The sequence below is a fragment of the Saimiri boliviensis genome, chromosome 7, assembly GCF_048565385.1.
Source record: "Saimiri boliviensis isolate mSaiBol1 chromosome 7, mSaiBol1.pri, whole genome shotgun sequence".
Lineage (NCBI taxonomy): Eukaryota > Metazoa > Chordata > Mammalia > Primates > Cebidae > Saimiri > Saimiri boliviensis.
In genome coordinates, this window is record NC_133455.1 from 83,913,676 (window position 1) to 83,927,119 (window position 13,444).

At 36.2% G+C, this 13,444-nt stretch overlaps 1 protein-coding gene across 5 annotated transcripts in view; it reads right to left on the reverse strand.

Annotated features, from left to right (window-relative positions):
* The window catches only part of ABCC9 (ATP binding cassette subfamily C member 9), a 153,920-nt gene that overhangs the window by 66,096 nt on the left and 74,380 nt on the right, over positions 1-13,444 (reverse strand). For all 5 annotated transcript variants that reach the window (XM_074402880.1, XM_010337297.3, XM_074402879.1 and 2 more), the window contains 5 exons: positions 13,251-13,335; positions 11,888-11,968; positions 4,744-4,881; positions 4,469-4,594; positions 463-559 (listed from right to left, as the gene is read on the reverse strand). In XM_074402880.1, coding sequence (XP_074258981.1) covers positions 463-559; positions 4,469-4,594; positions 4,744-4,881; positions 11,888-11,968; positions 13,251-13,335 — 527 coding nt within the window. The remainder of the gene's footprint in view (positions 1-462; positions 560-4,468; positions 4,595-4,743; positions 4,882-11,887; positions 11,969-13,250; positions 13,336-13,444) is intronic.

The window sequence follows — 13,444 nt, forward strand, 5'->3', positions numbered from 1 at the left end:
ATAAATCATTCTACTGTAAAGACACACGCACACGTATGTTCACTGCAGCACTGTGTATAATAGCAAAGAACTGGAACCAACCCAAATGCCCATCAATGATAGACTGGACAAAGAATGTGATACGTATACACCATGGAATACTATGCAGCCATAAAAAATGATGAGTTCCTGTTCTTTGTAGGGACTTGGATGAATCTGGAAACCATCATTCTCAGCAAACTGACACAAGAACAGAAAATCAAACTCCACATGTTCTCACGCATAGGTGAATGTTGAACAATGAGAACATGTGGACTCAGGGAGAGGAGCATCACACACTGGGGGCAGTTGGTGGGGCAGGGGAGAGACAGTGGAGAGGGATAACATGGGGAGAAATGCCAGATATAGTATGTACCTAAAGTTAAATAAATAAATAAGTAAATAAATAAATAAGTAAGTAAGTAAGTAAGAAGAGAGATCTACCTTCGTCTTCATCCTCCATTTGGGCTTTGGCCTCTCTTGAATACATGGCCCTTCGGAGAGTTTTCCTCTCTAAAGTAGTTTGGTCAGCTTCCATATCCTAGAGTAAACATTATACTATCACACAAGGAACTAACACCAACAGGTTGTGACTTACCAATGTGACTTGCATGTGTAAATGGTTAGTTACCTTTACCAATCTCAGGGGCTCTGTGTTCACTCTGGAGATCCACAACTCCTATCACAGAAACAGCTGTGGGGGCAGAGCCTTAGACTTGTAGGAAGTGCTGCAGTGTTCAAAGGTGTAGGGCAGCACACGAGGCCAGGGAAAGCGAGAAGGAGATGCAGCTGACTCCAGAACCGGGGGGATATCTATCTCCCTGAGCCCTAAAGCACAGTTCCACCACTGCTACTTATTTATACATCACCTTCAGACTATCCCTGTAATTTTTCTAATTAAAGATTCATTCATGTTAATACATATCTTCCTTCAAAAGACCACATGGTTCCAAGTTGGTTAAACTGCTGTCAGTCATCCACTATTTTGAATTATTAAATCAGAATGAGTTTCTTTAGCATCTCACTAAGGGAGCTACACGAAAGAAAGGGAGTTCAATAGGATCTGAAAGAAGGTAGGTAACTTTGAAGAAAACGGACAATGAGGAATCTTAGGTTCCTAGCAGTGCAAGAGAAAGCCCCAGGAGGAGAGAATACACAGAAAGAGAAGGGAAAGATGCCCAAAACCAAAAACTTGCAGATTTTTAAGAATTGCTGTGAACTTTATCCTGCAGTTAAGAAAAAGAGAATCGTTTCATTTTCTCCATGCCCTGGCTTCTAATACCCCAGCTCCCCTGACCTCAGGACTGGAATAGTAGTATCAGTTCAGTTACATTGCGGATTAAATCAGGTTCTACAGGCCATTCTGGAAAACCAACCATTTCCATTTTTCTGTGGGAAAATGCATTCTGAATTCTAAACAACTAACCCACAAACTTTTGGAATCTGTGGTAAATTGGAAGCTTCCTGCATAGGCCAATATAAAAAAAGAAAAAGAAAAAAAAACAAACCCTACACAGTTTTACTGTTAATATCAATAAACCAATAAACCTTTTCTGACCAGTCCCTAGGTAATGACTTCAGTTGATTTTTTTGGCCTCATACATTATGTCTGATTTAGGAAACTTGCTATTCTAGAGGGCTCTACTAGCTCAGATTCTTGGTTGAAAGAGTGAAAACAAAAATGCCTCCTGAATCCCATTTTTACAGAGACAGTTTGACCCCAGTTCTAAATTTTGCAGAAAGATATGAAAACTAACCTTTATAAATGAAGCTAAATTAAACACAGTATTGTCGAGGATTCCTGTCTTGTGCATATCATATAATGGAATAAAATAAACCTGCACATTGAAAAGCAGATTTGATTCCAGTTCAATTCTCCATGCTGTGACCAAAAGGTTTAAGACCTTGGAGACTTAAACAAACAAATAAACGAAACCCAAACGAACTTTAAAGCAATTTTTCCTAAGAGCATATGCTCAGACTAAATTCAAAATAGGTTAAATGTTTTAAGTAGTGTTGATACTTGGACTATAAAAATTTACTTTCATTTATCCAATAAATAGTCACAGGGCCAGGCCAGGTGAGGACAGTAGAGAGGAAAGTGAGGAGTGTTAAATAATACCAGTTTATTCTGCTTAGCAACATTAACAAGATAATGGTTCATGTCATTTAAGCTAATAATATTTAAATCAGCTAAAAGTGCTATCCCCTTCGTCGTCTTTGTAGTTTTCATTACTGTTTTTTTTTTTTAAATCATATTCTTTCCTGTTTACCCCTTAATCCTTAAACAGACAGCTCTTTTTAAAGCACTCCACTAGGAAGTTTTGTGCGTCCTTCGGTTTCACCTTCCGTCTCCACTTGCTTGATCTGTTCTGGCTCTAGGCCAGACTTTCTCAGCCTTGACACAGTGACATGTCAGCTGGACAATTCATTGTTGTGGGGTCTGCCCTGAGCATTGCAGAATGTTGAGCACATTAGATGCTAATGGCATCCCCCGCCCCCCCCCCCCCCCCCCCCCCCCCCCGCTCCGTTGTAACAATCAAAAATGTCTTCAGATGTTGCCAAATCAGATGTTGCCAAATGTCTTCTAGGAGACAAAATTGGCCCAGGTTGATAGGAAACACCCTGTCCTGTCATATAACAAACTAAACACAAAGCTGATTGTACAAAAACTTCCCCAAGGTATTGTAGTGGTCTTGTTCACAGAGTGGTTCTCTCTGGCTGCAGATGAATTCAGGTGCCTGCCTTTTGCTATGTGGCAGTAATCTCCCTTCATCCTGAGATAAGGATTCTGGGCAGGTGCGTGATTCATTCTGGCTTCTAGCGGCTGCCATTCTACCTTGTAACTGGATTTACCCCATCCATACCCTAACTTGCTCCACACTTCCTTCAGTTCATACATAACCCTGTAACGTGTCTTTAATTATACAGCTATGCTATCTCAAGTGATCACTTCATTTCTAAATACAACTTAATGGACTTTCTTCCTGGCTTGCTTAACAGTATTACCATAATATTGAGCCAGCAGCTCTCTTTATTTTCCAGCTCTTCTTTCCAAAGTAAACCATAAATTGTCCCACTCCTTAAGTTTACGTCATCTTCTTTTGTCCCTGGTATTTAGATCACTGAAAAAAATGTCATTTGGAGCTATCCCCAGTACGTTTAGAATCAAGCTTCCCACAGCACAATTCCTAAGCAGGCACTTGTCAACTCTACCTCCTAATGTTTTGGATTTCTTTGTTTACTTATTGCTTTTTTTTGGGTCAAATATCCTCATTTCAATGGTTCTGTGATTTGTCCTGTTCTGCTTGTATATTTTTGCATATATCTTTTCTTCTTAGTGTGGTTTGCTTTTGAGATCTTTAGCAAATTCAAAGAAGGTAGAGACATCCTAGGATTTCTCTGGCTTTGTATCTTCCTCTTGCTAGGGAGACAGATCCTTTATTTTCTTTTCTAAAATGATATAGTTAAATTTCCTGATGTTCTAAATAAATTAACTGGTACGAACATTTTATTTTGTAAATGCTCATTCCTGGCTAAGAATACCAATGCTGGACACTTTGTACTCCCAACTCAAGAATGAAACATTTCAAAAATTTGCAAATTTAATTTACAGTTTCACTTGTTGATCAAAAATTGTTCCTCTTTTGTTGTACTCAATCTGGTGTCCAACTCTGTTGTGACCTCATTCAATGTTATATCATCCATAGCATTATAGTCTAATTACACTGGAGATACACCTGTGTTTACAGCCCATTGGTACCACTTACTATATATGCTGTACAACTTTAGGTAAGTTATTTAACCTCTCTGAGCCTTAGCTTTCTCATCTGTCTAAGTAAGATAATATTTTGTTTGCTAGTTTGTCAGGAGTTTGTGAGAATTAAAATAGATATGTAAAAAGGGCCTTGTGGACTTTAAAAAACCTACACAAATGTAAAACTTTACTTTTATTTCCTTCTGATTGCCTTCTTTCACCCCAGCAGCCTTATCCCTGACATGCTATACAACTTTGCCCCCAACCCCAACAGAGCTCTTCCTTCAAAATTACCTTGGCTTTTGACATTCCCATGAACCTCTATTTGTAGGTGATTAGTGAAAATATTCTACTTTTATAGATGAGAAAAATGAGGTATAAGTAAGAGAAAATAAGGAAATGCCATGCTTCAGTAAGTAGTTTGTCTAAGTTTTAAACACATATAATTGCACTATGGTTCAGATTCAAGCAGCCTCTAAAAACCTGACAGCACCTGATCCAAAGAGCATTAGAATTTTACAGGTTCAAAGTAGCCTGTTCATTAATACTAGGTAAAGATACAATTGCTTTGGATTTCAGATAAAGACCATTATATTACTAAGCATTAAATGGTAATTTTTAAAAAGGCATTCTTAGTACATTTCTATCTCTTCTGAATTGGACTCAGAACTCTTCTGAACTATGAGCACTTACCTTTTCTAATTCTTGATCTTGCCGATTCATAAGTGTTTTCCAGTGTTCATAAAGCTCAACATCTTTGGTCTGAATATCCTTCAAAGTTCCTTCTCTTAGGACACTTCCATCTTTCATGGCTATGATCTAAGGAAAGCAGATATTCCCAGAAATGTGACAAAAAGCCTTGATTGGCCAAATGAACTACCTTCATTTCAGAAAGCATTTCTCACTGTCTCTATTTATTTATATGACTATAATACAAAAATGAACAAAATTCTCTTCTAAACTCTTACCCAGTCAGCATGTGTCAGATACTGTAATTTGTGAGTCACGAGAACGAGTGTCCTTTTGTCATCTTGGAGGAATTTCAAAATCCCCTCCTGCATTAAGTGATCACTTAAGTGAATGTCCAGGGCTGAGAATGGATCATCCTGCAATCAGTAAAATGGGGGAAAGATGGACGTTTTCTATACTTTTTACGTAACTCAATTCCTCTAGAAAGTAGTAATACAAATAACTCAGGGCAAATTATTCCCTAAATAGAATTTATTTTTAAAAAAAGGATAAAGAAAAACTACCTGTTGGGTATCATGCTTATTATCTGGGTGACAAAATAATCTGTACACCAAACCCCAATAAAACACAATTTAGATAACAAATCTGCGCATGTACCTCTCAACCTAAAATTAAAATAAAAGAGGCAGCAGAAAAACAAACAGACAATGAAATAAAGTTAGAAGTACCTGCAGGTGAAAAGAAAAACAGACTTTGTATAATTATTTTAAAAGTAAATAATATTCCAAATGTTTTGAATTTTTGTAGCATCTGAAAGTTCAAAAACCATATTACTCAGCAATCTATAATAGAGCAAAAGAAAGAATGAAAAGCTAATTGTAGTTGAATTCTAGATAATAAAAATAGGTATAAAAAATGTTAATTGGGCCGGGCATGGTGGCTCATGCCTGTAATCCCAGCACTTTGGGAGGCTAAGGCAGGGAGATCACCTGAGGTCAGGAGTTTGAGATCAGTCTGGCCAACATGGTGAAGCCCTGTCTCTACTAAAAACACAAAAATTAGCCAGGCGTGGTGGCATGCACCTGTAATCCCAGCTACAAAAGGTTGAGACAGAGAATCCCCTGAACCCAGGAGCAGAGGTTGCAGTGAGCTGAGATTGCGCTCCAGTCTGGTGACAGAATGAGACCATCTCAAAAATAAAATAAAAAATAAAATGTTAATTGGATCACATCAGGACTTACTTAATGGGGATATTCTCAAAATTAAATGAGGTAATATATATAATGTATGGTATGGTACTGGGTATGTATGGTACTGGGTAGTATGGTACTGGGGTATGTAACTGACATTAGATAAATGTTAGCTATTTTTATGATTATGTATAAGAATAGCATGACTAACAGTTACCTGATGACAATTGTTCTAGGGAGAGAGTTTTCATTCACTAAGTGATTAAGATATTTAGAGAACAATTTAAGAAATCACATTAATTGCCTTTTTTTTGTGGATGACATCACTATAAATTATTTTCATATATATTTCATTCCTAAAATGTTACATAGAGCATCAAATTACATGTTTCACATTTTTGGATGTTTAAAAGAGGAAAGCTAGAAACTACCAAAGAAAACTGAAATGTTTCCTCAAATCTATGAATTAGAAAGCAAAGTGACCTGAATGGAAGATGCTGCACCAGGTATATAATCACCCCTTAGAGGACCAGAGTTGGCAGAGAATGAAAGAAATTGAGGGAGCACTGACGAGACAAAAGTGGTAAAAAATGGTGGAGGTTTCTGGTAAAGAACTGGAAAGAGTTATCAGAACAGTGGGGAAAAAAGTCATAAATGTCTTTCTCATTATCCTTTTTCCATTGTTGTTTCTCCAATGTGTAAAATGCAAACAAACTTCTACTTTGTCTTATGGGCCCAAGAAAGAAATAGTTGGTTACTCATACGATACACAGGCTACATGCTGAGATATGTAGAAATTACAATTCTGCAAATTTTCAATTGAGCACGATCATAGTCTCTCTACAGAAAGACTGTATTACTTAATAATCTGAATAACAAAAAAAAGTAATTTCTATTTAGATAGAAATGGAATTTTGGAAGTTAGAATAAATGTATATGTGATTATTATAGATTGTCATATGATTAGCTCAGTAATGTTTCAGCTTTCAATCGATTTGTCTGCATTGATAGAAACTATATACAATATGGCTTTATTAAAGCATTTAGGAGAAGGCTTATGCAAAAGAAATATTATCAAAGCATTTAGATAGTTAAAGGGTGATTAAGAATTATAAGAGCCTTTAAAAAATCAGTCTGCTGGATATCATAATTGTGAATAAATGGGTGATATAATCAATATCCTCAAATGGCTTTTATAGAAATGGACACAATTATCTTGATTGTCTTGAAATGTCTTTGGTTGACATGGGAAATATTTCAAATCTTTCATACCCTCTGGAACATCTTAATGCACATCAATTATTTCTGAAATGTTGCAATAGGTACTTTGATAGGAATTTGAATTGGCCTTCAACTGCTCCGTGATTTGCTTTTTAAAACCATCATAGACACTAGCTCCTTAATTGTCATTTTGCTCCTTTTAATAACAAGAAAAAAATACTTTTCTAATTATTAGATTTTTAATAACTGGTAGAAAAGTCTACCACTAATATATGAAATTTCTTTTAACATAGAAGTTATGATGTAACTTTGGAATTACCTAAAAATGAAAGTCAAGGTACAAATGTAAAGTGATATCTCCACAGCAATGGAAAAATATCAAGATTACACTGACAAAAGTGTCTCCATTTCCATCTCCAACAATGTAGCAAGGATATAATTACCAAGATTTAGCAATCAGCAAATTACTGATTTTAGAAAAGCAGATGACTTTCACAGCGAAAATCAAATTGCCTTTGAAATAACTTTCTGTTTCTAATTCCATTAAAACTCCAAGAATCATTTGTGATGCAGACCAAACTATCCTGAAAGAATTTTTTCTGAGAATTTTTCACAGAAAAATGACATGAATTAAAAATAAACTTTTATAATAATTCGATTTGACTTTCCACAAAATTCTGAATTAATCAATTAATTAATTAATTTTGAAATGGAGTCTCACTCTGTTGCCCAGGCTGGAGTGCAGTGGCACCATCTTGGCTCACTGCAACCTCCTCCTCCCAGGTTCAAGCAATTCTCCTGCCTCAGCCTCCTGAGTTACTGGGATTACAGGCACACATCACCACAGCTGGCTAATTTTTTTGAATTTTTAGTAGAGATGGGGTTTCACCACGTTGGCCAGGCTGGTTTTGAACTCCTGATCTCAACTTATCCACCTGCCTCAGCCTCCCAAAGTGATAGGATTACAGGTGTGAGCAAACGCACCCAGCCTAAATTCTGATTTTACATGTTATAAGTTAGTAAGGCATAACCAAAAGTCCATTATCTCTAAATTAAAAGGGCCAAATCATAGTTATGACCACTCTTGCAGGCTAACGAACGTTTCAAACTCAGTCACTTCACCGGTAAAATGGAGAGAATAAAGAGACCTGTGAGAAACCACATCGGACTGCTACAAAGATGCAACAAAATAAAGTAGGAAAAGTCTGTAAATCCTTTCCAAAGTGTTGCTTTATTACTATTTTCTTATAAATAAAGCTGTGGTAGATTAACATTGTGCTTCCCCTTCAATGCATCACAGTGAGAGTTTAGCATCTTCTAAGCATCTCTTACTAAGGAAGAGTGCAGTGACTAAGAACACAAGCTCTGGAATCCAGCCACCTGACTTTGTATCCCTGTTTCACTATTACTATCCGTGTGACTTTGGATAAGTTATCCCCAAAAACCTCAGTACCTTCATCTGTGAACAGTAATAATAACAATAATAATAGTACTAACAACAATAATGTCAAACCTAAGAGAGTTATTATAAGAATTAAGTGAGCTAATGTGCATAAAGTACTTAGAATCATGCGTAGGTCACGGAACTATCATTTTTATGCCATAGCTTTATGGTGGGAATTTGTGGTGTTATTTTGGTCAAATACAACCTTTTATACAACTTAAAAATTAAGGCTTAATGGCTTGAGAATCATGTCTCAAGATTCAATATATATAATTAGATTATGAGGAAATACTTCCTTTAAAGAAAGCAAGACAATTTGCCAAATAGCTAATTCAATGAATGGTCAATTCTTTGTTTTCAAGCTTGTATTATTTATTCTGCTACATATATGTATAGTCTTCATTAATATATTCTCTTCGGTATTCAATGAATGTGCTTAAATAGTATATTCTTTGTACGAATGTAATTTTGGAAAATAATTTAATATATTCATTGATACAGCACATTTGCAGATGCGATAAAGTTTCCAAAAATAATATTTTGATACATAATTAAGACATTTTCATCTACCTTTTATACTGTGTCAAGGCTAAGACGATAAAAATTTATTTAGACAAAATGTAAAACTATTCAAGTGACATGTACAAGTAAAATCCTTAAAGATATAAGTAACACCTTTTTCTCAACTCTGTTCCCTTTACCCAGCATAACAGATGCCATTGGGGATGTTCATTGGATATTAATAGATAGAAAGGAGGAAAGAAGAAAGGGAGGGAGGAATAAAGAAAGGATAAAAGGGAATGAGTGAGTAAAGACGAAAGGGTAAGAGAAAAGGAGAGAAAAGGAAAATACAGCAATAATTTCGGAAAATACCAGAGAATCTCTGCTGATTAGAAAGCCAGTACTCAAAAGACATGCATTTCTAGCCCAAACTCTGTCATTCACTAGCCATCAGTCCTTGTATAAGTTTCGTCATTTAGCCTGAGGATACCATCTACCCTCTCACAGCGCTGTGATGAGAATCAAATGGACTAATACTGTACTTCATGAATTTTTAAACAATGGAAGTAGAAGATATTATTACTTTTGAGGAATTTTTTTAAACACATCAACAGCATTCCATTGCTGCTAAAATGTTTTTCAATCGGTTACAATGGCGTATAAGGCCTAGATCGTAAGATCCAATGGTTTTAAGGTTATCTGAGCTGATCAGTGTGCGTCTAGCACAGAATTTTTCAAAGGGACGCTTATAAACACTATCATCAGGGATTAAGAAAAGTTATACAAAAAATGTCATTTGTTGAAGAATTGAAAATACTATGCTTGCTTAGCCTAGAGAAATGTAAGTTTAGACAAGCTATGACAATATTAGAATGTTGAAGTTTTTTTCCTTTTTTTGCTGCAGAAGTAGAGTGCAGGGTGATGAATAGACAGTAGTACTTAGATAACTTTCCAATAATAAGAGCTGTCTGTGGTAGAAAGAATAATGGCCCCCAAAGATGCTCAGGTCCTAATTCCCAGAACCTGTGACTGTGTTACCTTATATGTCAAGCAGGGTTTTGCAGATGTAATTAAGACTAAAGACCTTGAGATGGGGAGATTATCCAGAGGAGCTTAAACTACCTATATGCATCCTTAAAAGCAGAAAACTTTCCCGGCTGTGAAGAGAGGAAGACGTGACTATGTAAAAATAGTCAGAGGTCATGTTGCTGGCTTCAAAGATGGAGGAAGGCAAGCATGAGACAAAGAACGTAGGCAGCTTGTAAATGCTGGAAAAAGCAAGGATATTGACTGTTGCCGTCCCTGAAGGGAACACAGCCCTGCTGACACTTTGATGGATGTCTAATCTATAGAACTCTAAGATAATATAATAAATCTGCATTGATTAAGCCACCAATTATAGCAATTTTTTTTTTATAGCAGCAACAGGAAATTTATATACTGTCCAACAAGGAAAGGCTGCCTTAAAGGTGAGCAATGTATCTTCAGGGAGAGTCATCAAGAAGCTGTTGAAGTGATGCTAAAAGTCATCTTGTAATGAATAGGTAGGAACTGACAATAACCCTACAATTTCTTTGATTTCCATGATTCTACAATTGAAGTAGGTCAGAGTCACTGAATTGCAACAGGCAGTAAAATGAACTGGAGTAGAAAGCCACACCCAGGGGACCTCAGTCCCTTTCAGATTGCCAAGTCAGTTCCTCAGGTTCAGTCAGTAATTGATCCCAAGCTTCAAGAAGTCATTTCTAGTTGTAGATCCATCCATTATTGTACAAAAGAATTTACAGCCAGGTGCAGCTTACGCCTGTAATACCAGAACTTTGGGAGGCTGAGATGAGAGGATCACTTGAGGTCAGGAGTTCAAGACTAGCCTGGCCAACATGGTGAAACCCTGTTTCTACTAAAAATGCCAAAAAAAAAAAAAAATAGCTATGTGTGGTGGCACGCACCTGTAATACCAGGTACTGAGGAGGTTGAGATGAGAGAATTGCTTGAACCTGGGAGGCGGAGGTTGCAGTGAACCGAGATTGTGCCACTGCACTCCAGCATGAGTGACAGAGTAAGACTGTGTCTCAAAAAAAAAAAAATAAATTACAATTACATAGGCTACTGTTAGATCCTGCAATGGCTCTCATGCTGTTTTGGGGTTTTTTGGGAGGATAATTTTGGAGACAGGTATTAGGGAGATGAATTAGTATGTTCAAATTCTGCTACCATCCCCAATAACAGATACAAATTCAGTGGGAAACTCCAAAATCAACTTACTATTTGAAGAGGTTCTAGAGATTAGATCAAGTAAAGATTCTAACACTGTTCTGGGAACCAGATTTATAAGTGGTTAATAATTGTGCAGAAGGAGAAGGCAGGGATGCATCTGCATACTCTGCCAGCATCTCCCATTGTCTACTTGTATGCTATTTTAGGTACGTCCTGCTGGAGAGACCAAAATAGAGCGAAATTATAATCGACGTAACTATCAAATTTTATTTCTAGATCCACAGGTAGAAATATATTATTAGTTCAAGATGAAAATCATTCATAGAGCTTTTAAAGACATAAACTTTAGACTGTACCTTTACAGATTATGCCACAGATCTAGAGCAGAACCAAGATTTCTACAGTTCTTGGAGTATTACAGATAAAGCATATCCACAACCTGAGTTGCACAGCCCTGGAATGGGATACTATGCTTACTTACCCCTATGTCTACCAAGAGTATGTTTTCTGGCTTTTCTTTCTTTGTCATCAAATATAATTAAGAGGACTTATGATCCTGCCTAGTTGATCCAATATCATCCAACTCTCTCCTGGTTAAGAAACTCAGATAAGCAACCACTTAGGGCATCTCAGTCTCTTGGATACCAATCTGGATCCCCCCAACTCTCAAGATATGCTGCTCTTCTACTGATCTACTGATCTGTACTGTGAGGATTTATTTCCCCTAAATACCCTATGACTTCACAAGTTAAACCATCTTTCCTTAAGTTACTTGACTTATCTTTTTAAAGACTCATTTGTTCAGATGGAAGGATGAAATAGAAATAAAATGGAAAGCCATATTCTTACCAAAAAGACAATGTTGGTGTTTTGATACAGTGCTCGTGCCACACAGATTCTCTGTCTCTGTCCCCCACTCAGGTTGATGCCCTAGAGAAGAGACACCCCAAATATCCATTTTTTTTCATATTAGTAAATGATCTTTTGGTAATACTACCTTAAAATACAAATGTCTTTTAAAAAATCTTAAATTGTTAATAACTTATTAATTAAATTGTAGTAACACTGGTAAGAAAACATGAAAACTGTCTACTGGTCAACAATTCTCAAATTAATTAAGATAGCTTTAGACTGATATGGTTAATCCTCCTTTCACTCTAATAGAGAGCTCTGCTGTAAAGAAGCATTAATCACCAAAACACTTGCTAGGAAATGCAAACAACGCCAAGATTTTTTCTTATTTCCTGAATTATGTCTGTAGTTTACTTAACATGCATAGTAAGTACTAATGGTAATAAAGTACTAATTATACATTTTTTAAAAAAAACTAGTATTAATTGAGCTCTTAGTATGTGCCAGACTTGCGTAAATGGCTTTACTTTTTTTTATTTCTTATTCTTCATAGCAATTACAAGATGTAGGTATTGTTTTTATTTTACACATGTGGAAACTGAGGGTCACAGAATTTAAGTTCATTCTCATACACACTGTGGTATGTAGCAAAAAACAAACAAACAAACAAAAAACCCAGCCATTAAGAACAAAGGCCACAGAGCCAGACTAATCCTGGTTACACCACTATCCTGGCAACTGTGCAAGTTCCTTAACCTCTCTCGGCCTTGATTTTTGCAGCTTCATATGCAGATAACGATAACACCCATAACACAGATTTCTTCTGAAAGTAGATAATGCATATAAAGAGTCTGCCCAGGATTTATAATGATTAAAACAATTAAGACATTGTTATTCTAAGCATTATAGGTATAAATATTTTTCAGCTTGTCTGAATACTGTGACGTCAATGCAAAACATGGTTACACAAAGAAAAAAGAGCACTTTAGTAAGAATAAATAGATTTTAACAAGATTGGGAGAAGTTATCGAAAGTAATCTCAGTTTTCAAACCCATTACAGCAAGCTCCACGTAAGAAAAATGCATTTGCTCAAAGCCAGGAACTATGTTTTACTTTGCCTTGAGAACTCTTAAGTGACTCGTACCATGGTAAGTATACAGTGATTACTCAATAAATATTAATACGTAAGAAAGAGTGGCATCCAAAGACTCCTGTCCTTGCTTTTCTGGAACTTGTCACTGGGACAACATACAACTCCTAAACTCTCAAATTTCATGATTCTCTATTAATGATTAGAGACAACTGGAAGACTTTTCTAGATTTTTTATTCATTATTTAATGAAACTATATATAGCTCACCCGCTCTCCAATTTCAGTTTGATCTCCAAATGGTAATAAGTCAATATCTGGTTGAAGAGAACAGGCATCTGTGACAGCTTTGTACCTTTGGGAGAAATGATTTTGAACTTTTAGATCTCTGTTAACACATTGCCCATAAACTAAGTGCCAAGTTCAATACTTCAGAAGCTGAAATAAAACATTTGCTGAATTAC